This window comes from Balaenoptera ricei, chromosome 20 (assembly GCF_028023285.1).
Source record: "Balaenoptera ricei isolate mBalRic1 chromosome 20, mBalRic1.hap2, whole genome shotgun sequence".
NCBI classification, from domain to species: domain Eukaryota; kingdom Metazoa; phylum Chordata; class Mammalia; order Artiodactyla; family Balaenopteridae; genus Balaenoptera; species Balaenoptera ricei.
In genome coordinates, this window is record NC_082658.1 from 269,280 (window position 1) to 294,768 (window position 25,489).

The 25,489-nt window shown below is 36.1% G+C and overlaps 1 protein-coding gene across 9 annotated transcripts in view; it reads left to right on the forward strand.

The window, feature by feature from the left end:
* The window catches only part of HELZ (helicase with zinc finger), a 155,736-nt gene that overhangs the window by 26,367 nt on the left and 103,880 nt on the right, over positions 1 to 25,489 (forward strand). For all 9 annotated transcript variants that reach the window (XM_059909048.1, XM_059909046.1, XM_059909053.1 and 6 more), the window contains 7 exons: positions 10,044 to 10,168; positions 12,622 to 12,678; positions 16,816 to 16,867; positions 18,262 to 18,337; positions 20,352 to 20,550; positions 21,021 to 21,128; positions 22,186 to 22,483. In XM_059909048.1, coding sequence (XP_059765031.1) covers positions 10,044 to 10,168; positions 12,622 to 12,678; positions 16,816 to 16,867; positions 18,262 to 18,337; positions 20,352 to 20,550; positions 21,021 to 21,128; positions 22,186 to 22,483 — 915 coding nt within the window. The remainder of the gene's footprint in view (positions 1 to 10,043; positions 10,169 to 12,621; positions 12,679 to 16,815; positions 16,868 to 18,261; positions 18,338 to 20,351; positions 20,551 to 21,020; positions 21,129 to 22,185; positions 22,484 to 25,489) is intronic.

The window sequence follows — 25,489 nt, forward strand, 5'->3', positions numbered from 1 at the left end:
GTGGTGCCTGGTGGCTAATTTGGACGGCGACTTTCCTGCTATGGTGGGTGCACACGTGAACACTGTTCCTAATCACAAGCGTTGGCACTGCTGTCACTCCCTTGGGAACACTGATAATGCCCTTTTAAAGTTTGCGTGAGTATTTTCAGTCAATAAAGAGCCATATTTTAAGAACTGTAGCACATAACACACATTGATTAAAACGTTAAGCTTGGATAAATTGAAAAGCTGGGCCTCTGCCTCCTAAAGTGTTCTTTTCCCCTTCATTAGAAGATTTCCCTTAGAGAGCAGAGACTGACTGAATGCTCTTTAGTGCTTTTTCCTGTTTTCTTTTGGGCAGGAAATTGATTAATAAGATTCGTGCTCTTTGGGTACTCATGGAATAGGAATCCTTTTCTTGGAGATTGCTGCCAACTCACTAGAATGAATCTAGAAGTGAGTGGGAGGAGGGTTCAGTGTACATTCTCACACACTCTTGGTGGGAGTTTTGCACAGCTCAGTGATTTGGATAATATAATGTTTCAGTTATCCAAATTGGGGTTGGGGGGCTGAGGAGTCTAACATAAGTTAAAGTTTTTTTCCTATTTGCTCCTTTGTGTCAAAACTTTTAAAAGTATTAGCTCTTTTTGTTGTTAACCTTACAAAACCATCTTATCTACTCCTGGGGCATATTGGACATAATTTAACCATTCATTAAAGATTCAGTGACCTCTTTGTAAACCTTGCTTCATCGAATTGTATACTTTGGGAGTTAATCGGCCTGAGAGATATCTAGTACAGTCTTCCGTTAAAAAAATCTTTACTATCTGTGGACATTTAAAAGTTACCAACAAGCCAGATAATAAGTCAGATAATATAGAGGAATATGAAGGAGGGACCCACTTCCCTTTCTCCCCCCATCTGAAGGAACCATGTTATTAGTTTGCTGCATCTTCTTCGCCTTTCTCTGTAGTGGTAAGCACAAATGCTTATAATACATAGGTAGGATCTGCCTTTAAAAATTAAAAAAGAATTATGTGATCATCACAAAGTTTCTTGCTTTCTTCTGTAACAATAGATCATGGGCATCTTACTAAGTTAATAATACATCAGCTCCAATTCCTGCTGAATATTCCATGGCGTAGATGTGCCGTAATTTATTCAGCTATTCCCATATTGATGGGCATTCAGGTGGTTCTAGTTTTCTAGTTTGTAATAGTTCATCCTGTAATAAACATATATTCTTTCTTACTGTTGCCTTTGTTTCTTTATGGTAGTCTTAAAAGTTAGATATCTGGGTTAAGGAGTTTTAAAAGTTGGATGTCTGGGTTAAAATATACTTGAATGTCTGTTTCCTGTGATCTCACTAACTGGAACCTGTCAGTCTTGACACTGTGACAATCTTGTGTGTGAGAAATGGCCCCTCTTTCTTTAATGTTCCCTTCCTTGAGTACTGGTGAGGTTGTTGCTTTTCATTTGGAGACACACAAAGTCCCAGAAGAGTAACTGACTTGTGAAGAGTTGTGGAAGGGTAAACGCTGTGGGTGAAGGAGCATAAGGAAGAACGCTGCATTTTTTGTTAATTGTTTTACTTAGCGTTTTCAAGTGAGATACTATTTTACAGCTGCTGAATTACCAAAATAAAAGCTTAACAGGAAACCTTGGAGATGAAGGATAAGTCTGTCACCTGGATTGTGATCATCGTAACATGAATGTATACATATGTCCACACTCACCAGACTGTATGCATTAACTGCGTGCAGGTTTTGGATACTGATTATGTCTCTGTAATGTGGGGAGAAAAGTTTAACCAATGTCTAAGATAAGGTTGCAGTGAAATGAGTGTAGGCTTGTGGTGGTGGTAGAGTATGAAGCGGAATACAGCTTGGTAACATGTTCGTTCCTTTGACCCACTAATCTTAGTTCTGGGATACTGTCCCAAGTAAATATTCCAAAAGAAGGAAGAAATTGTACGTGGAATGGTTTTCATTGCAATACTGTGTGGAAAAGAGGAAAATCGGTTAGCTTGCAATAAGGGTTCATTGATTACACTCTGTGCATTCCTTGTTACCATTTATGTGATAAGTAAGAACATGGAAGTGCTTATTTAACATATATAAACTTTGTCGTTTGAAATAGACATTTGGGAATATGGGCAAAGTTTACATGTGTATATTGCTAATTGTAGAGTTCTGCTTTTATATTATGTACATGTAATTTTTTTTCTTTTCACCTTTTGGTAACTTGTGTTTTTTTTAATTGAAATACCGTTGATTTACAGTATTAGTTTCAAGTGTACAGCAAGCTTATTTTTATATAAGGTAAAATACCACAGTTAAGCAGTCAGTTAGTAATAAAAAGCAACACGAGAATCTCAATCTCTGTTAATTATTATATTGGTTTGTAACGCTAGATAGCCCGAATAACTCCTGCCTTAATGGCCCCAGAGCTTTGTTTGAATTTTATGTACTAGAGTATCATCCTGGTGTCTGTTCCCTCACTGTCAGGCTATCAGTTTGCATTCCTTACAACTCTCAACATGCCTCATTGCAACTACCCTCCCCCTCTTCTCCACTTGCTGCTTCTGACCCTGATTTCACTTTCTTAGGCAGGGATAGGAAACCAGACAGGCAATCTTTGTCGTGGAGTTAAAAAACATTGAAAAATTTTTTCATTATGAAAAATTTAAAACATACGGGAAACTAGGGGAAAGAGTATAATAAACATTCATAGTCTCGAAACTTAGGTTGTAACCTTTTGCCATATTTACTTCATTAGTTTTTTTCTGAACTATTTAAAAATAATTATAGACATCATGATATTTACTCCTAAATACTTTAGTACGCATCTCTAAAAAATAAGGTCATAACTGTATAACCACAATATTATTATTAACCTAATAAAAATGACCATAATTCCCTAATATCAAAAACCAGTCCATAATCAGATTTACCTGGTTGTTCCCAAAATGTTTTTTTTTTAAGATTGATTTGTTTAAGCCAGGAACTAATCAGAGTCATAAGATTTAATAGTTGGAATTCTACTTAAATAAGAAATAGATTCTGAGTGAGGACTCAAGGGCATCCTGGAGATAAACTACACAGACTTTAAGTTCATGGAGTTTAGTTCTGAGTTTGGTGCTGTGTTCTGGGTAGTGAGGGTTGTCAAGCCAGTGACCACTGAGCAAGTGAGGTGGTCAAGTCTGTTTTCATTATCTGAACATGCGCTGTATTTGGCATAACAGGACAACTTTCATAAGATAAGGATTCTTTTTCTTCCTCTGAAATATTCATCATATAGGAAACTCACATTTTTTTTAAACTAACAAAAGGGAATGAGGTAAATGGAGAAAGTGAAATCAAAAGATAGTCTTATCAGCTAAGAGTTTTGTGCTACATGTAACGTGTGGATCAAACTCAGTCATTATAACATCAATGAATATTCTTCATAAGGCTGCAAGATTTTTAAACCCTAGGTGAGAGTGTCATTAATTTAAGAAATTAATATAAACAAAGGAGTTTGGGCCATCAATTGATATTTATTATATTGATACTTGCCCTGTGAAGTAAGTGATTCAGTAACCAAAAAGCCCTGTTAAATAGATGCTGACTGTATTACAAAAGGCAAATTGATACATGATTGATTGCACCTTCTGTACTTTCCTTCTCTGAAGAGTTTTGATTAAATAGATTTTATATTTTATGGTAATTAAAAATGTTTTGGAAAAATAGTTAATAGGGGTAACAGTACTTATTCAGAATTATCTCTGGGTAAGACCCTCTGAAGTATTTTGTTTAATCACACTGTAATATCATTCCAGTTTTATGGGTGAGGAAACAGATTTTGTGAGATTAAGTAACTTGCTTAAGAGCATAGAGACAGTCCAGAGTGGAACTGTGGTTGTGAAGTGAGGTCTTTCTGATCCGAAAGGCCATGCTCCTTCTCTTTATCCCAAGGTGCAACCTGTTTATTCTTCAGGGTTTTACAGACATTATTCTATTTAGTGTCACAAACCTGGGGGGCAAAAAGGCAAATGGGTATTTTATATTCTAGAAATGAAAAAGACTGAGGCCCAGGATCACGTAGATGATAGTGGAGTGGGGCAAGAGTTTGGATCTTCAAGCCTCTAGTTCATCCAATTTTTCCTGTCGACCAGAATGTTAAATAGGGATGCAGTTCAATAATATTCCTTAATTACTTGTTCTTTAGATCCATTTGCGGTAACTATTTTAAAAATTGCATGTATATAAGCTTTATTTCTCCAACAGGAATTTAAAAAAAAACTTTTTATTTTGAAATAATTATAGATTCACAGGAAGTTGCAAATATAGTACAGAGTGATCCCATGTACCTTTCCCCCCACTGGTTACATCTTACATAACTGTGGTACAATATCAAAACCAGGAAGTTGACACTGGTTCCATGAATATGTGTAATTCTATTTCATTTTATTATGTGTAGATTCAGGTAACCACCAGCACAGCCAAGATACAGAAGTGTTCCATCACGGTGAAGGTCTCTCTTGTGCTACCCTTTGTCGTTACACTCACTGTCTTCCCTCCCTGTGTAACCCCTGGCAACCACTAATCTGTTCTCCACCTCCATAATTTTGTCATTTTGAAAATACCACATAATGGAACCATATTGTACGTGATCTTTTTAAGGATGACTTTTTTTCTCTCACCATGTGTTTGAGACCCATCCAAGTTTTTGTGTGTATCAGTAGTTCATCCATTTTTATGGCTGAGTAGTATTCCACAGCATGGCTGTACCACAATTTGTTCTTCAGCAGGAACCTAAGCCTTTCTGGAATAGGACCTTAACTTCCACTCTTCATTTCCCCATAATGCCTATTAACTGTTTTAAGTAAAGTTCTTATATGTAAGTTGATAGGGATAGAATATAAATCAGGAAAGTGTTTTTTAAATATTTAAGTTAAGTTGGAAACCATCCTCTAAGTGTGCAGACTCTCTTTTGCATGAGTAGGTAGATATTTAAGTAAGCAACAGTCTCTGAACTACGTCCTTTGAACTCAGCTGCAAGAGCCTCACCATGGTTGTATGACTGTCTGTTCTAGACCTTTTCTTATTTATGCAGGGTGTCAGTTATAGTCATGAGTGACATAAATGTATTTCATGTTGTTTTTCACTTATGGAATAAATACTAGCATTAATTTTATATTAGCTCAAATTATATGTATACCATAAAAAGAGAAGATTTAAAATGAGTGGTACCTTGCCTTGTAAAATCTCAATGAAAACCATACCAAAGCGGGGCGGGGTGGGGGGGGACGGACGGACACGGACGGACAGGACGACGACCCTGAAATTAAGATTACTGTGAACACCTGAAAACGTAGCCCTCTCGCATAGTGCAAAGAAAATAGTCAGAAGAGGAGCAAAATGTCAGTTCTTCTCAGTAAGCAAATTATTTTTTAAAAAAGGTAAGCAAATCAACCATGGAAACAATGAAGTAAGGGAGTGCCTCAGCAGAGGATTTTCCACACTCAGGATTTCCTCTGAGCGCTTACAGCGGACATAGCAAGGTGTTGACTTCTGACGTTGAAATAAAGGGAGTGAAAGAGTTTTAAGATAAAAAAAATACAGTTAAATTGATTTTTTTTAAATAGAAACAACTTCTTCCAGTTTTTGAACAGTTAACAGAGATTAACTTTCCTGTAATGATATAGCAAATGCATCTTGGAAATTAGGGTTCTTTATAACGAGGAGGCTGAAGGCTCTGCAAGCAGCATGCTCTCTCTCTCTCTCTCTTTCTAATGCACACACCGTACAGCAGGCTACTCAGGAGTCCAAGAGCCTTTATGCTGAGCTGCAGTTGAAGGAAAGAGTACTTTCAAAAATATACAGTAAGGTCTCAGCTTCAAAGTTTATGGCGCACACAAGAGGGCTGTAAAAGAGATACAGAGATTTTTGTGACCAGGTTAAGGACCGAATACTGGAGGGAGCAAAAGCAAGGTAGCAGGGATTTGGGGGAAAGAAAAGAGAGAGAATGAGAGAGAGAGTACATTATAGTATTTAAATCTGGAGGTGAAATATTCAGAAGAGGTCTGTGTGATACCTGACATTGAATACTGTTAGGGCTTTTCATTTTCCAAAAGCGTCTCATAAAGGAAAGATTTTATCTGCAAAAGACCTTGGTAGGAAGGACATAAAATGCCACAAAAGCTGCGGTCCGCATGTCTTAAAGTATTATGTATTACAACTGGAAGTAAAGAGAGGGCAGGGGGAAAACGGGTTGAGACAGAGGAGAAGGATGGTGGGAAAAAAAAAAAAACTATTTGGAAAAATGGACCCGGGTGAGAGATTTGCCACAGAGTTCTTATTCTGGTTTACATGATACTTTTTGTTACTTGTTACAAGTGGACATTTTAACCTGATTTAGGCCTTCTGCTGTTTGGAGTCTGTTTATAAACTCCTCCCCTAACCCCACCCCAGTAGATGTTTGGCAATAAGTTTATTGCCCCAAAATTAAATGGCTGATATTTAGGAAAGGAATTTATTTATAAATTATAAATTTGTTTTATATATTTATTAAATGAATCTATTTTCATTTTTGATTCAGTTCCTGATGTGTTGGTTCTGAGAATGTGATTATATCCAAGTGGTAAATAACTTCACTTTATTAATGACTCAAGGATTTAGTTTAATGGTAATTTTAAAATTTCTTTCAAAAATTTTGGAAAAATACTACCTTGATTAGGCTATGCTCTTCAATAAAAGGCTTTAGAAATAACTAAGGACTTGATAAGAGAAATAACCTTTTGTGGTCATGTTACTGAAAAAATACAGACTAATACTCAGCATTTACTGAGCTTTAAGCTTGTTTTAAATTATCTTTCTCATCGCAGGTAATTCCTTACAGGCAAGGGGAATTACATTTTAATTGTCAATCCTCTCCTTTTGGTAGCCAGGGGCTATCAAGCACTTACAGAAGCTGTTTTTGTTGAAACGGTTGAATGAGTACTCCTTTAAGATTACTCATATTCTGGTCCAAAACATTCCAAGTAAGACAGATTTCAAGTGTTAGAAAATCTTACAAAAACTTAAGAATGAGAAGGGACAGAGACTTGAATTTAGCAACGCAGCTAAGGTGTTCAGATTTCTCCTTTGTAACTCCCAGGGGAAGGAAGGAGTTATGTGCTCACAGTAGAATTTCACAGATAGTTGGGGGAAGAGAATTTATTTGTAAGGAATCATAACTTTTTTACAGTTGCCCAAGATTAGGTTATGTTTTAATGTCATCTCTTTTGGCAAGTTCAATTATTATAGCTGAGGCAAGTTTAAGAATACACTAGGCCATACTTTGTTTTCTTTCAAGCTTTTTCAAGATGTTAAAGGTAATACAGGACCAGATTGGCAGCACTGCAATTTGATTTTATCATATGACACCATAGCAGGATAGCTTTTTATCTATAGTAGTTGACTGTTTCTTTGCCATAGTTCTTCATGTGGGATCCTACAAGACTTAAACTGAATTGCATTTAAAGACAGCCATTAGAAGAAAGTACATCAGTAGTGTTTCTTGTCTAAAATGTTTAGAGAGAGGAAAGGGAAACATAATTCTGACAAATCTGGAGACATTTAGACATCAATGTAATGGAAGAACTTTTGCAAAATAAAATTCAGCATATACCTTGTACAAAACCAAAGATCTCTGAAAAGTGCTTGTAAAATATCATGTCATTTAATACTCTTTAAACATGACATAGTCATCTGAGACTGAAATATTCTTACATTTTTTTTCATTTCCCTGAAACATTCTTCAGCTCTGGACAACTAGTTTCTTAATATCCCAATTACTGAAAAGGAACTAGGATAGTTCCTCAACAGTTCTTAATACTATTTTATAATTTTTAGAGGGGAACGTAACATCTAGGGAACTCTTGAGGAGATTGTGCTAGATACTTCAGATAATTAACACAGTTAGTCTTTACCACAACCTTATTAGGTAGCTACTGTCACCTCCATTTTACGGGGGAGGAAACAGGCTTAGCGAATGTGAGTGATCCAGACCTTGGTAGGACTGTCATTTTTCTTCAGAGCATTTTATTAATGCTTGCATTATATTATTTGATCCTTGCAACACATGTTTTCATCTTGCAGTTCTACAGATGACCACACTGAGGACCAGAGAGATAAAATGACTTGCCAAAGGTCATATTTGAATAGTTTCAGGAATAGTAAGATCTGAGGGAGATGTGGGCTTACTGTGGAATTTTCTGAGATGCTCAAGACATTCTTAAGGATGCTCCGTTGTTGTTAGTCATGTATTGGAATTGTCAGTTGAGGAGATAAGTGATCTGTAACATGGGTGGTGTGACAGCAGGTTGGTCTAAACTGAAAGTAGTTGAACAAAACCTTCTTGAATACAGAGACTGCAACTTTCAATTTAGTAATCTGATTCAATAATATATATATGTAGAAAGATGTTTATTACAGTGTTCTTTTTAATAGTTAAAAATTGGAACTGTTCTGGATCAAGGGAATAGTTAAGTAAATTGATGTATCTACTTGATGGAACATTATATAGCTAATAATATGGTAAATATAAACACTGTAATATGGAGAATACTGAATGTGTCAAGGGGAAGTAAAGTAGGATATAAACTGTTATATCAGTTACAGTCATGTAAAAATTATGTAAATATTGATCAGAATTTGAAGAGAACATGAATAAGTGAAAACAGTTTTTTGGTTGAGTGGTGAGTTTATAGTGAACTTCTGTGTAGAATTTTATTAGCGTTCTTTTGTTATGTTATTTGGGTAATAAAAAAATTGAACCATATAACAAAAGGATATATTCAGTACCACCAAAATCAATATATTAAGAACAGGGCTTCCCTGGTGGTGCAGTGGTTAAGAATCCGCCTGCCAATGCAGGAGACACGGGTTCGAGCCCTGGTCCGGGAAGATCCCACATGCCTCAGAGCAGCTAAGCCCGTGCGCCACAACTACTGAGCCTGCGCTCTAGAGGCCGCGAGCCACAACTATCAAGCCAGCGTGCCACAACTACTGAAGCCCCTGCGCCTAGAGCCCATGCTCCGCAACGAGAAGCCCGCGCACCGCAACGAAGAGTAGCCCCTGCTCACCGCAACTAGAGAAAGCCCACAGGCAGCAACAAAGACCCAATGCAGCCAAAAATAAATAAATAAAATAATTACATTTATTTAAAAAAAATATATATATATTAAGGATGGACCCAATGGACTTTAAATGCAGTATATTATATTGATACTTAAACAAAACATTTCCTTGAAAATAATTAGAAAAAATGCAATTTCCAAAATATTTTCTTTCAGCAAATTATCTTTTTGCAAAGGAAGCTGAAGTGTGTATAAACCAAAAATAGAATCTTGGACTTAGCAGTAAAGAGAAGGGTACAGATTTTTTTACTGGTTGAACCATTAGCAGTTGTGGGAAATCATCTCAAATGACATGGCATAAAAATGAGTATATTCTGTATTGTTAGAAATATGTTCTCCTTGTGATTGTATTAAATTAAGTCAGTAAACCCTTGCAGACAAATTCGGTAGCATTTTCTCTGGCCATCTGACAATTGGGTTCTTAGTTAATCTTGCTGGTTTTGATAAAAGCTAATTCTTAATTGCTTAGGAATATCGAAATATTGAGGTTTGCAGTTTCTATGCTTATGCATTTTAATGGCACTGGGTCTCTTTGTCAAAAATGCAAGAACTTTATTCAGCGAATGTCTATCCCTGCAGTTTAAAAGCCCTCATTTACCCAGAAATCATAGGGTGAACAGTATTTTCACTGGAGAGCTGTAAGATGAATTCTCCTCATGATTTTGCGGTGATCCTACCTGACTATAGGCTGTAGTAGGTTAGGTATGTTGATTGTCCCATGCTTTTTCTTGGCTTTATGCATGTCATGGACAGAACTGAAACATCACTGCCTTCCTCTAGTAGTTATAGTTATTCTTTTAGTATAAAAGAAGTCATGCTTGGGATAGTGTGCTAATAATAAAATTGAGAAAAATGTGTATCGAATGTTACGTGGTTAATGATGGCTGTTCTTTCATGACAGTGCTGGGAGAAGGACTGGCCAAGGGAGATGGTACCTTTCAAGCAGTGCTTTGCTGCATGCAGCTTAAAGGAAAGCTCCAACCTGTATCCAGCATTCTTGCCAAGTCACTGACAGGAGAGTCCCTGGTATGTTGATGAGTTCTAAATTTGAATGTCTGAAAGCGGATTCATCCATTTGACTCCTTAGGTGTATACCTACGTTCCTCTAGGTTCTGTCAGAAATCAAAGTTTATAAGTATCTTGAGATGCTTATTTCTCTTCAACAAACTGATGTTTAATCATTGGATTCTTGTAGTTTGTGATAATATATATAAGAATTGGAGATATTTTTTAAGCTTTGAAAGTATAGAATAACTAAATGATTTTCTTTAAAGGTATAATTTAACAGAACCTGGAAATATTTTTGAGTTTTGAAATGCTCCCGTGGACATATGATCTTATAGGATTCTTAAATTCAACAATTTATAAAATGCTTAAATTTATCTAAACTAAGTAATAATTACATTTGTTTCTGAAGATGTCATATGTGTAAGTTAATATTCATGACTGCTCTGATGGAGTTATCTAATTCTTTTCAGACTTTGGGATAAATGTTTGTATGTAGTATTTAATTTTTGAGAGTTTTTGTTTGTTTTTGGATGAGATAATTGAAAGACTACTTTTTTTGTACTTTAGGGTTGGCAATCTATAGAAATTGGAAGAAAAGAGATATTATAACTTTTTTTTTACCAGTTGGTAACTGTTACAGAATTTGCTGATATTTTTCAGGAATCATAATGAAAAACAGTGAAAGCAAGAAAATACATGTATACTTTGTTATACAGCATGAATTCTCTATACTTTTCTTCTGAATTAACATAAATTGTGGAAAGCTGGAGCAAAGTTGTGTTTTCACTGCAAATAAATATATATTTGGTAAAAAAAAAAAAAAAATGGAAATTAGGAAAGTACTTTGTATATTGTTGAGTGCAATGTAATGACCCGTCTCAGAGGGTAATTTAGTTATTTTCTAAGGAATTATTTGGCAGTGAATTGTTTAGTTGGTTTAACAATATTTTTGGATGTCACCATTTTAACAAATGAATATAAAAGCTAAGATGTGTTATTAATATAGCAAAATTATATGGGTATTTAGTTCTAAATAGATGATAAAGAATAGTTCTCTTCTTTATTATTTAGATAATTCTATCCTTAAGGAACTTTTCTATACAAGTTAAGCATATTACACAGTTTTACCTGTTGGATTTTTACTTATTTTATTTTAATTTTTTAATTTATCGGGGTATAATTGCTTCACAGTGTTGTGCTAGTTTCTGCTGTACAGCGAAGTGAAATAGCCATATGTATACACATATTCCCCCCCACCGACCCCAACTTCGGGATTTCCCTCCCTTCTAGGTCACCACAGAGCTGTACAGCAGGCTCTCAACTAGTTATCTATTCCATACACAGCAGTGTATACACGTCGGTCCTAATCTCCCAGTTCATCCCACCCCCCCTTTCCCCCCTTGGTGTCCATACGTTTGTTCTCTACGTCTGTGTCTCTATTTCTGCTTTGCAGATAGGTTCATCTGTACCACTTTTCTCGATTCCACATATATGCATTAATATACGATATTTGTTCCTCTCTTTCTGACTTACTTCACTCTGTATGACGGTCTCTAGGTCCATCCACATCTCTACAAATGACCCAGTTTCATTCCTTTTAATGTCTGAGTGATATTCCGTTGTATATATGTACCACATCTTCTTTATCCATTCATCTGTTGATGGACATTTAGGTTGCTTCCATGACCTGGCTATTGTAAATAGTGCTGCAATGAACATTGTGGTACATGACTCTTTTTGAATTATGGTTTTCTCAGGGTATATGCCCAGGAGTGGGATTGGTGGGTCATACGGTAGTTCTATTCTTAGTTTTTTAAGGAACCTCCATACTGTTCTCCGTAGTGGCTGTATCAACTTACATTCCCACCAACAGTGTAGGAGGGTTCCCTTTTCTCCACACCCTCTCCAGCATTTATTGTTTGTAGATTTTTAAATTTAAAATTAGGAAGAAGCAATTTGCTTTCAAATCTCAAGTGAAATTTGAATTTCAGAAGAGTGAATGTTTTACGTATTTTCCTTCAACAGCTTTGTTAATGAACCATCTTTAAGTAGTGTGATCATTGTATGTGAATCTGAGCCATAAGTAACTGAGTTCACCATTTTGTAAATATAGCCTATTAGTTTTAGAAAAAGGAGTTTTAAAAAGTTGAGGTTTATTTTTTTCTTTACTTACTCTATCTTGCTCTTCAGTGATACCCTTTGTGAATATTTTATTGAATTAATCTTAACTTCTTGGGCAAGGTGAATACAGTGTTGTAGGGCACACTGTATCTTTTGTCCTGTTAATCTTTTTAACTTTGCACATAGATGGTTAGCTTTATCACCACCTCCAATGGTAATGAGGATGGGAGATGAGCATAGCATCGGTTTTCTTTTTACAGATAAACCTTAGAAACAGCTGAAGGGTTAAGTCCCCATAGTAAAGAACTAATATACTACTTGGTTTTTCCATTTTTCATTTGCCCTTTCAGAATGGGATGGTAACAAAAGATTTGACAAGACTGAAAATACTTCTCACAGAAACGGAGGTAAGACTATTTCACTGGATCTCTTTGGGAAGAGTTTAACTCAGTCTGGCTAGTACGTGTTCTTTATGAAAATTTGGAAAATCACTGGGCATCAGCAAGGCTTTAAAGATGGGGTAGTGCAGCCTTTAGACTTTCTGTAACCAGGCTTGGTCCCATCCTAGGAACTTTGCTTCCTATCAAGGTGCCTCTGCATCCCAGGTCTTCTGTTTTGTCCCTAGTTTTTGTTAGCTGTCTCTGGCCAATAAATGGAAAGATAATGGGGAAATTTTAGTTTTTAACTACATCTGGCAATTAGAAAATTCTTTTATTAAAAGTGAGATACTCCTCAAGCCTTCTGTGTTTTTAAGTAACTAATAGAAGTCTGTGATTTGAGGAGTATCTTTAGGGAATGAGTTTAGCTGATGGAGATAATGTGTATCAGGGTAAATGGTGAACAGAAATGTGCTCTGGTGAAGCAGTTGAAGGCCGGGGACAGCAGCGGCATGTAGAAGGCCCGTGACTTTGTAAGTCTCAAATTTCTGTTCCTCATACGGGCATATAAGAGTATTTTTATTTAGATGTCTCATTTTAAAAACAGCCATTTTTGTCAGTTTTTATCATAAATGGAAGCCCATGTAAAGTGATCGATTGATTGGCTTATTTATTTAAAAAATGGCATCTACTATGTGCTAGGTATTATGCTTGGTGCTGAGGATACAGCACTGAACAAGACACTCATGGTCCTTGTCGTCTGGGAGGTTAGAGTCTTGGGGAGGAGATAGACAATAAATACATAAATCAATTAAACAAGTATAGGTATAATTCTTACTTACGTTGAGGTAAGTGGTATGAGGGAAAAGAAGAAGCTTTCTGTGATGGGAAAAGAATAAGCTTTCTGTGATGGAAAAATAACTGGAATGGTGGTGAGGGGACGAGACACTTAAGCTGAGTTGAGAATGAGAAGGTGCTGGTCTCGTGGAGAGTGCGGTAAGGGTGCTCCTGTCGGGCCAGGAGGATGAGAAGAGCCCCCGGGTGTAAACCTTGACCTCCTGTAGGTTACTTTCCCACTTCAAATCTAATCATACATCGCAGTTCACACCAACAAATAAGTGAGCAAAGAAGACAGTCATGGTGAATTATATAAGCTGCATAAAGATACTGTTTGTTTTGCTACAATTAAATAGCCTTTTAAAAAATGGTATTTTCTTAGTCTTATGTTATCTTATTATGAATTAACTGAGAATCAATAAGCTCTAATTAACTTCGAAGCCATTTCCCTTCTGGTATATACGTAGTCTTTTAATTTCTAAGAAGTAAAATATGACAATTATAAGTGTTTTAGACTCTTAAAATGAGAACATAAAATAAGATGATTTTTGGCCTTGTTCTCCTCTTTTATTACCTTAGTTGAATTAGCAGCTTTACATCTGATAATCATACACAAATATATATAAAATTTTATTTTTAATATTTATAATCCTGTTATGTATAAGGTCACAAATATCACTTGACTCTCATTTTGTGACTGTACTTTTGGAATAAGTGACTTAAATTTTGTTTATAATTTCTTTTCTGTGTAACCAGAGTAGTAGTATTTTTGGTTAGTGCACTGGTACTACTAAAAAATCCATCTAGAAAAAGCTAACAAACAATGCTACCCTTACTTATTATTGCACCTGACGTATTTAAAAATAGCAACAATGTGTTATTTAAAGATTGGGCTGAGCTGACGTTTGACCTGTAAATACTAGTGGATGAGAATAAAGACATGGAACTAAAGGCTGACTAATGAAAAGAAAAACAACACATATTCTTTAGGAAAACTTCAAATATCCAATCAATAGATTTGATTGTAACTTTACAGGAATTCTAGCAGTGTGAACTTCGGCTGCCTTCCCTGAAGGTCTCAGTAGAGACTGAAGATCACAAACTAATTGATGTTGCCTTTCTGTCTTAGGGTCTGAGCATATAAAAAGGGTGTTAAAAAAACAAAACTAAACACAATACCTGGAAACTAAAAGCCACAGTGGCCGAACATTCAGCCCAGGCTCGAGCTGCTCGTTTTCACCAGCTCTTCTGATGTGGATGTGCTGCTCCCCAGAGCCCGCCAGGCTGAGGGCTGCAGTGTCACCACAGGCGCGCTCCGCCCGCTCGCGGGCTGTTGTAGACGCTGACTCACGAAGGGCGCCACGCGTGTTTCCCTTCTGACAGTTATACATGCTTTCAGCTTTATTTCATCACCAAAACATTGTCTTCCCATTTTTTCTTGCATATTTGGTAAATTTATTTTGATAAATTTTTTTAGAGGAGATACTTTCAATTCATACTTGTAGTGAATTTTTAGCTCTTATATTTATAAATTCTCTGTAGTTAGAATCATATTTTAAGGGCTAGTGTGGGACTATGCTGCTTAGATCTTGCTTATAGAATTTTAAAGGATCTTTTAATATACCTTTTTGGTGCGCATAGAGTCCTTATAATGTTAATAATTACTCCTGATTTATTTGTTAGCTTATGTATTCTTATATTCAGTCCTCATTTTGCAAAAAGAATGGGTTGTCTTTAAAAACTTGTTAGTAAGTAGTTTGAGAATCAGAAGGCATTTTCCTGTTGAAACAGTATTATAGTGATTTAGTTCCAGCCCAACCTAAAAAGGGTCCAATTTAATCAGTGACATGTAAATTATGGTGATATTATTGTTTCAGTTATACCCAATTAGCATTTATGCCATTCTTTCTATGGTACAAGGCATTCCAAATTTCATCTTGGGATACCATTTCCTCCTTCTCATTCAGTTCGACATTTACTGAGTGCGTGTGCTGTTCAAGGTTCTTTGGGTTTTGGAAAGCTGAAAAATCCATGAAAAACAATCTGAAGGGCCAGCCCAAGATGTGCATAGCTAATGTAGCCACAGGGCAGCCTGTGGTCAGTAGGTTCTGTAATGGAAGTACAAGCAGGGAAAGGAGAGATAAACACCCTGCAGGGAAACCAGGGAGGCTAGTGTCAGAACTGACGTTAAAGGATAGAGGCAGCTAAGTAAAGAGCCAGGAGTGACTTGGTACAATAAGTTGGCAGTCAGTTGGTTCAGGGGTAGATGAGACCAGTAGTAATGATGCTCTTACCTAGGATAGTGGCAGGGGGTGTTGAGTATGAGACAGACGTGAGAGGCATTCTAGACCTGGTTGGGCAAAGATTTGGAGAATACTCGGAGCAGGACAGAGTCTGAGATGGCTTTCAGGGTTTCAGCCTGGCTCTTTTGGGGGAAGATGAATCCATTAACCTGAGATAAGGAGCGCTGAAGGAAGATGAGATTTGGGGTTAAAGTTGATGAACTTCACTTACACGTACTGTGTTTGAAGTGCCTGGGTGGTCATCCATCCATGCACCCATCCACCCGTCCACCCAGATTTACTGAGCATTCATTACGCGCCGGATCCTCTGAGGCGCAGGGATGCAGGAAGGCAGTTGCAGGCTGTGGACAGTGGATCTGTGCATGGCTGACAGTGGCCCAGCACGTAAAATGCTATAGAATAGTTAAGCTGGCACTTACCTGTTCTCTAGCTGGCACTCAGTTGCAATTGGGGGTGTGGAGCTTAGAGTAAAGTTATAGCCCAAGGGGCACGTGGAGGACTTACGTGCATTAGAGGGGAAGTCAGGGCGAGCGGGTCCCCAGCCGTGGGCTCCACTGTGGGAGAAGGTCTCGTCCTAGAGCAGCGAGGGGGACTCGGCCAGGACAGGCTCCCAGGTCCTCAAGTGGTGGTGGTGCTGCACTTGATGCAGGAGAAAAAGCCCCTCGCCGGCTGGTCATACTGTAGACGTTAGCAGAGGAGAGTGCAATACGTACACGGATGGAAGGTGCTACTCCACGGGGTTCAGGACTGGGGACCGAGACTTCTCTTGCTCCCGGGTAATTTTTATGTAGGGAAGGAATCTCTATCAGTTTCCTTAATGAGGGCCACAGAAGTACTTCTTTTCCATATTTACGTATGGAAACTAGAGCAAGGAGCAAAAGATACCGTTTGCATATTAATGTTTATTAAAAATTTCTAAATATTCAATCTCAAGCTTTTTAAAAAAATGTTAAAAATGTCCAAGTTTAATTCAACATCAACTAGTTATTTCTTATTATAAAAATTTCTTTCATTTGAAAAATTGCAGACAGCAACCGGTAACGTCCTCTCTGGATATCATGTGGAAGACTTAGAAGAGGGTAAGTACGAAACTGTATAACTTCTGGTAGCTGTGATTTTGGGCATTGCTTCTTTATTGATTATTGGGAGGAAATTTCTGAGTTAGATTACATGTTAGTGGAGGTACAAGAGAGAATATAAAGATTTAATTTTAAGAAGTAGTGCGGATGGAAGCAGTTTGTTCACTAGCCCCTGTCATGGAGTAATAGAGTACGGAGATGGGAGGTAACCCCGGAAGTGACCTATTTTGCCTTCTTTCCTCCATGTGCACAGTTCTGAACTTGAACCTTGCTCTTAGCAATCTGCAGAGGGAGGTCTTTTCTCCTTTCTCTCTATCACAGGCTAGTACAGTTACTACTTTTTGGAAGTTCTGACCTGTAAGCTACGTTGTTCCTGCCACAGTGAAAGTCTGTGATCTCCTCTTCTCCTGCCAGAGGAAGGTGAAGAGAGACGGGCATTCATTGAGCGTTTGCTGAATGATGTCTACCATGTAGTGGCTTTCACAGAAACGAGTACTGACTTCTTAGAGTCTTTCTTCATCTCTTTGATAGGTGATAAAACTGATGTTCATTAAGGTTCGGTAATTTTCCCGGTCACGCAGATAGGAAGGGGCAAAACGCAGCTTTAAGCTCAGCCGGGCAGAGTGTGCTTTGGGGGCGGCGGAGCGCAGTGACCGGTGAGGACGTAGAAAATGGCTACAGGGTCCTGGGAAACTTGCTGCTGCCCAGCCTCTGGAGCTCAGCCGTTCCTCTCTGACGCTTTATTTTCCTTGGCTTATTTGGAACCTTTTATCCAAGTGCATTAATTAAAACTCATTGTATTCAGAAGGAAACTAATGTTATTTTTTAGCTCTTATCTCAGAATTCACCTTTTTGAACTTTATTTCAATTATTAAAAAAAGATTACTTCATTCAGTGCCATGTGTCAGGCAGACCCTAAGGAACATGGATGGTAAAGTGGAACTTCTTCTCACTCCATATGCAGTACTGGAATTTGTTTTACAAAATTTCCTTCCAGGATACCATAATTTTCTCATTCCTGAAATAGTTCCTAATAGAGACACGGCTCATACTTAAGAAATGACAAGCATGCCAACACGTCCCCCCTTTAGATGCCAGGCAGGAGACTGCACTTGGAAGTGTGTCCGCCAGCCGCTGGGATAGAGTAAGGGTCATTGATTTGTCTTAGCTGCTGTGTAACTGCTTCTTCAGTGATTTCTAAGTTTCATATGGCTAAGTGATTTATAATTCGTTTGACTGGTAGATGACTCTTTTGGTAGAGGCAAGCATGTCATGTTCTTTTTACATCATCTGAGATGATGTGTATGGAGGGTTTATAGTATTTCTTACACATTAAAATATCAGAATTATCAGCAAGCCTCAAATGATAAGACTATATCCTGATTACTCTCTAGGATCTTGTAATGGTTGGCATTTCCGCCCACCACCTAGGGGAATCACAAGCAGCGAGGAATATACTTTGTGTAAAAGGTAACGTGAATTTTTTTTTTAAACCAATGACATGTCTTTATTCAAAGGATAGTTAATTTTCCTTCACTTTTTGAAAAGTAGTAATTCAGATTTAAAGAATATGTGAAGGAAGAAGCATAACAATTGAGTAAAATGGTTTATTTTCAATTTGAAACAGAAGCCAAAATGGTCATTATCATTAAATAATAATCAAAACCATATTGATGATCCTTCTTTTAATTATAAACAACAGTGATCTAAATGGAGATTGTTAAGACTTCTGTAATACCAGTTGGATTAATATGACTCAATTTAATTGCTGGTCTCTTGTTTATGTGAAATTTACCTAAATTATGGTGATTGAAGTTGAAGTTACCTTATTTAAACTGAAATGGAGCATAAAATAGATAAAGAAATCTTAAATTATTTTAATAACTTTTCTAAAAAAAAAAGAAAATCTATTATCACGTAATCTTATATAGAATTTATGAGTAATTTATATTTGAAGGGCTAACCTTTCAAAATTTAATAATTATATGTTAAGGTAGAAAGAATTATTAAAGTTACATCAAGAAAGGTTCTTTTTATAAGAACTAGAAACTATTGGTTCTTTAGATATAAGTTCTAATTACTCTAGGTTGCTTTTGATAATGAAGGAAGTTTGATATGCAGCTTTGATGATTGAATAGTCAAGAGGTCAGGTTTGATTTTATTGTAGAAATAAAGAAACTAGGTAGTAAATTTTTAAAATCCTGGTGGCATCAATGTTGTAGGAGAGGTAGAACGCGATCCCGTGCAAAGGAAGTATGAGAAAATTTATAGTCCAGATGAGAATATCAAACCTTCAATTTTTAGGGAAATAATTTAAAGCAAAGCAATAGAAAGACAAAGAAATATTTGACTTATTACGACATACTGAAGAGAAACAAATGCATGATTTTAAATGTGTCTTAAGCATAAGAGAACTTAATAAATAGCATAATTTAAGTTCAAGTACTTTATGTATCATCAAGAAAAGCTTTAAATACACTCGTCTTTTCAAATAGGGTGAAACACTTGATAATTTACACTGTGCTGTGGTTCATTTTGTATTTCTTATATTTTTCCAGTTGAAAAATTATCTATAACATAACATTGCTTTTATCCATTTGCTATTTATAGTTTGATTTTCATTTTTTCTCTCAGAAGATCTTTTATTAATTTTTGAATGTTTAAAAACTGGCTGGATCTATTATTTTATAGAGTATTTAAAAGTTAAAAAAAAAAAGTTACTGATCAAAGTCTTGCATTTTTATCTGTTTTGACCATTGAATTATCAGTTGAATTTTATGAATTTACCCATTGAAGAATTTAATCTGACTATTGAATTAATTGTGATTCTTACATAAAACTTTTATTCTTAATTTATTTAAAACTTCAAGCAAATTAATATAGTCCAATATTCTCAATGAAATATAGGCAATAGTAATGTAGGGAAGAGTGAAAGCATTACATTTGAAGGTGAAAAGTAGAAGCCTTGAAATGTTAATTCAGTGACATATTACTTTTTTTTTTTTTTTTTTTTTCCCAGAACAAAATTTCTAGTATGTGGAAAATTTTCTTTAGGTCGTATCATTTTGGGAAGTAGGGCATACCTGTGCTTGACGAACTAATCCACTTGATGTCAGTGTTGCTTTAGAAAAATTCTGCTCTAAGAGGAATTGTCTAACAGAGTTGTTATACCATGAAGGAAGCTACCTTTGCAATGCCAGTGTTTGTGGGTGGGGGGCGGTTATGAATATGTTCTGCTTTGTCATCCCCTTACTCCAGAGAAAGAGGTCAGTGAACATGGTGGGGGTTGCTGTTTTGATTAACTGTTACAAATGTTTTCTAAACCTCTTCTTCCTCTTCGGTGCAAGACATGTGATAAATATGGCCTTTCAGGAGATGAAGTTTTGTTTTTGTTATTGGAGAGTCGGAGGGCAAATGCTGGAAGTTTATCTTTTAAATGGTCCAACAAAGTATATGATAAAACAGTCTTTCCTATTCTACTTAGATTTTTAGAGCAAGGAATCTGTAGGTATGGTGCCCAGTGTACTTCAGCACATTCCCAGGAAGAACTAGCAGAATGGCAGAAAAGATATGCTTCACGGTTGATAAAATTGAAACAGCAAAATGAGAATAAACAGCTCTCAGGCAGTTACATGGAAACCTTGATAGAAAAGTGGATGAATTCATTATCTCCTGAGAAAGTGGTGAGGAAAATAAACTGCATTTTTTTGTTTGTTTGTTTTAAACAGTGCCCTTGTTTGAGTCTTGACTTTATTTCGTGCTGTATCTTGGTTTATTTCCCTATCCTCTATGTGAAACACTTGATTCTTGATAAAGTGTTTTTAGTAGCAAAAGTAGACCCATTTGCAAAAATAAAGAGCAGAACTAAGCCATTTGTTTGGAGACTTGCAGGTATTATATTAATTTGTCTTCATTCAGGGAGTTTTTATTGCCATTTTTTGTTGTTGTTGTTGTTGTTAGTTTTCTTATGTCTCTTATTTTAGCTTTATTATATTTTGTGCTTATAAAAATAACTGAAAATTAATGTATAAAATACCTTGCTTTGTAAACAGTTCCATCAGCATCTTTACCGTTGACATTTATTTACCATGCCAACAGTGTGTGTTTGTGTTTTTAGGAATAAAACATAACATTAACTGCTCTCTGTTTTCAGCTTAGTGAATGTATAGAAGGAGTAAAGGTAGAGCATAACCCTGATCTGTCCGTTACTGTCAACACCAAAAAATCTCACCAGACATGGACCTTTGCTCTCACTTGTAAGGTATGAATTTTGTGATAGTTGAAGAATATATGTGTCTTTCAATTTTCGTAAAGGTTTTTTGGACCTTTAAATCTGTGTGTTGAAAGAGCATTGAAAATGTTTTATTCTAAGTGCATTTTTATGTAGGTTCTATATTGTGATAAGCATATTGCTGTATTTTGATCATGAAGGGTACAGGTTTTTCTTAGATTTTGAGATAAAAGCTTTGTAGATGTTTAGATACTTGCTTATTTATTTATTTGGTGAAGAGGTCTTCGACATGTTGTCTTCCAAACTTAAAACATAGGATGGGGTTCACGGCTTGTAGTTAACTATTTAAAAATTGAATTGTTTAATCTGGTGGTTCTAAGATATTCAAACAATGAGTTTGTTTTTAATTTTGATTTAATGAAACCACAAATTCTGTAATAACGGGTTTTTAATATGAGACATTTTCTGCAGTGCTTCCCAGCCTGAATTATAATGTTCAAAGTTTAAGAATGAAGCAAAGTAAAATATTTCTGTGAATATATGCAGTGGAAAAATTTTGTGTACTTTTTGGTGATGTTTCTTCCACTGTACCATCTGCATCTTGGGATGAAAAATCTGGGAACGTTTAGCTTCGGCCTTGAACCCAATCCAGTGTCTTCAGAGGTCACTGCTCTCCTATGAAGACTTCCTCCTTGAGGCTAGATAAAACTTTTTTAGGCCAAGGGTATGGAAAGTTGGAGGTGATGGTGATACAGGGTGAAAGCTTTTGCCACAGTGAAAGATTAATGTATCACAGAAAGAGCAGGGAGGCTAGTAATGTAGCGTAAATGTATCATTTTTGAAAATGTCAGCCTTATTGAGATATAATTGACATCATAAATATATCATTTTAACAACTGATTTTTTTTTAACCCTTCTGATTTTTTTTTCTTAAATGGCTTACGAGTACAACTTGTATTTTTAACGTAGTGTCTTAGAAGCATGGGAAAGTAAAAGTCCCTTATGGAAATATTTTCATTGAAGAGCCCAATTACAACTGGATTTTTCACCCCCTTGTACTCAACAAATTATTTTAACTTCCTTGTAGCCTGCAAGAATGCTGTATCGTGTAGCATTGCTTTATGACGCTCATCGTCCTCATTTTAGTATCATTGCAATATCTGCCGGAGATAGTACTACCCAGGTATCACAAGAAGTCCCAGAAAACTGTCAAGAATGGATAGGAGGAAAGATGGCCCAAAATGGATTAGATCATTACGTGTATAAAGTCGGGATAGCATTTAACACAGAAATATTTGGAACTTTTCGCCAAACCATAGTTTTCGACTTTGGATTGGAACCAGTACTCATGCAAAGAGTAATGATTGATGCAGCTTCTACAGAAGGTAAAATTTAGACTTTTTTCCCCTGATAACGATGTATTAAAAGGCACTGTAACAGCAACATTAAAAGATATGTATTGGCCCCTAAATATACCATGGACAGGGAGGGAATAGTAAAGAAAAAGATCCCAAGTTTATTGACTCATTTACTGTGTAATGGGATTCGAATGGTTTGCATTATGCCCTGGTCACTTCATACAGTCATCAGGCAAAGCTTGCTTTGAGGTTCCCCAGACTTGTATAAGTAGATGATCAGGTCTCTTTTGGTCTACCAACTTCATTTGATGATTTTAGCACAGTAAAACCTTTCAGTATTAGTTTGGGTAGAATATCATTTCAGTGGTAATTGTGAATACACCTACAGTGTCTATTTCCATGTTCAACTGATGGTCCAATTAACTTTGCTGATATTAGTACATTATCTCTGAATGGAAAGTCCTAAAAATAAGCTTTCACAACTTGATTTTACTAGTATAAAGGAGACCAAAGTGCCTTTAATAGGATCTGCTTCATGTTCTTGGGAAGAGGTCCCTGGTTTTAACACGCAGGCACCTGCAGAAGATGGTGAATTACTTTGTAAATTGTCATGTTACTGCCTAAACCTAAATTTTATGCCAAGATCCAACTGGATAAGGGAAGGGCATGTTAGCCTACCTTTCTTTGGCTCTTGGTTGGATTTATAGGTGCTTTATTTTATTTCATGAGCACTAAATATTTATTTAACAAACACTTCATATAGCAGAGCTGTGTGAAACTTGCTATTATATTGGCTGTAACTAAGCATATTGTGGAGGATGTTTTTCATTATGTCCACAGTGTCCCATTTATGAGAACCTAGAAGTTTTTTTCATGAGTAACTGCTAGGACTTTATTTTTTGGGCATAACGAGCAGGTGAAACTGATTCTGTCCCCTTTACCTTTAGCTGTGAGGAGGGTTAAAGCAACATTTGTGCCAAAATGGAACAAGTAGGTGTTACCTTCTTGTATATGTGCTAATATTATTACCCATCCTTCATTTTACCCATACTTTTCATTTACTTTGATCCCTTTTACCTGTTTTTATTCTGTTGTGTTCTGCTTTTGTCATCTTTTTACTACTCTTTGGAATAAAAACATGTTAATTCCCATAGCCAAACAGATACAGTAGTTGATGAAATAAAAATACTTGATTTATATTTACTAATAAAGCAGTTAGTTGGCATATTTTTTCTGTAAAGGGCCAGATAGTAAATATTTTAGGTGTTACAGGGCAGATGATCTCTATTCCAATTACTCAGCTCTGCATTATAGTGAGAAAGCTGCCATAGACAGTATGTAAATGGCTGGGTGTGACTGTGTTCCAATAAAACTTTATTTTCAAAAACAACGCAGGCTGGATTTCTCTTGAATGCAGTGGTTTGTTTACTCTTACGCCATTACGTTGCTTTTAGAGACTAGAACTTGAGAACTACTAGATTGCACCCTTTTTAAATCATAAGGAGATTTAAAATCATAGAGATACTGACATGCATCTCCTACTCTCAAATATAATACTAAAAGGATGTTCTTGGCTTACATGTGGGTTGTACTTTAAAAGTTTGCTTTTAGATTGTGGCTTTTAACTCATGACTCATTTCCCATAAAAATAAGTTTGTAAGTGTTGTCAAAAATCTGTACTAGTTAATAAAAGCCTATTTAATTAATAATATAAAATGTTAAATATCTGCAATAAAAAGAGAAAACGATACTGTTAAAACATGATAAGGGAAGTGGTGATGAAGAGGATTTCAGGGCACCCTCATGGGCTTGAGAGATTGAGGGTGCTTTGGCTACTTTTGCCCCAGCTATGTGCTACTTTTCTAGTTGGAGAAACAGAGCAGTGGACAGACTTCAGAGTTAAATAGAATTGGATTCAAATCCTGATTTTCTACTTAATTCCTGTATGACCCTGGGCAGAGAACTTAACATCTCTGAGCTTCATGTGGAAACATCTGGTAAATGGGGCTAGTAATGTCTGTCATAGAGGATTATCGTGAGAACTAGAACTAAACCTTGCACAATATCTGGCACATAGTAGGCATTTAGTAGTAGCTGCTGATGTTATCATTAGCCGTCATTAGGATAATTTCTGATTTGCAAACAGAAAGAAAAAAGGAAGAGAGAAGCGTTTTTTGTTTTGTTTTGTTTTTGTGTTTTTGTTTTTTTTAGTGAGGACCAAGACTAGGGTGCAGCCAAGGGACTGAAAAGCAGAGATGAAGACCCAAGTTATTGAGACGGCAGCACTTAGAGATCTTGGCAAGAGAAGTTGTCCCAAGATGAATGATGTTTTGAGACTGGTAACTGGAAGAAATAAAGAGTCTCATTTCTGATGTTTCTGATATATCAGTTTGAAAATATAGTAAAATTTATATTTGATTCAGATATGGTAGCGGGAATTAATACAGACAGGGATGTTCTCCCATCTGGGACCAATACTTTATACCCTCCCCCCTTTCTGTAATACTATATCCTTTTTCTTAGTGACCTTTTTGCAGTTTGATATCTTTGCCTATTTTCCTTTAAACAAGGTCTTACTTCTAAGTTGTTATGTTATGGAAAATAATTGAATAAAATCAGGCATTTTCTTGAACTAATTTGGAAACATTAAAACAATTTCACCTAGTGAAATTTGTTTTTCAAGGACATAGGAAAAACAAATATTACAAGAGAACAATATAAAATCTACAAAATGTATTTTCTGATAAGATATTTTGAACATTATAAAGAGAAAAACTTAAATCTAGGTTTAGGCAAGCTAGATGACATTTGATTGGCTTTTTTTGGTCATTACTTAAATTAGCTGACCTGTTGTGCTCATTTTTAGTTCTGTCTTTGATATTTTTACTACTCTTACAATTGATGTCGTTTTTTTTCATTGTTTTTTCCTTGTTGGTGAGGTTCAGGTACAGAAAAAGGCACTATATGAACTAAAGAAAAATTTTTTTGGATTGAAGATGTGCTTCTCACAAATTTGTGGCAAAGGACATTTAC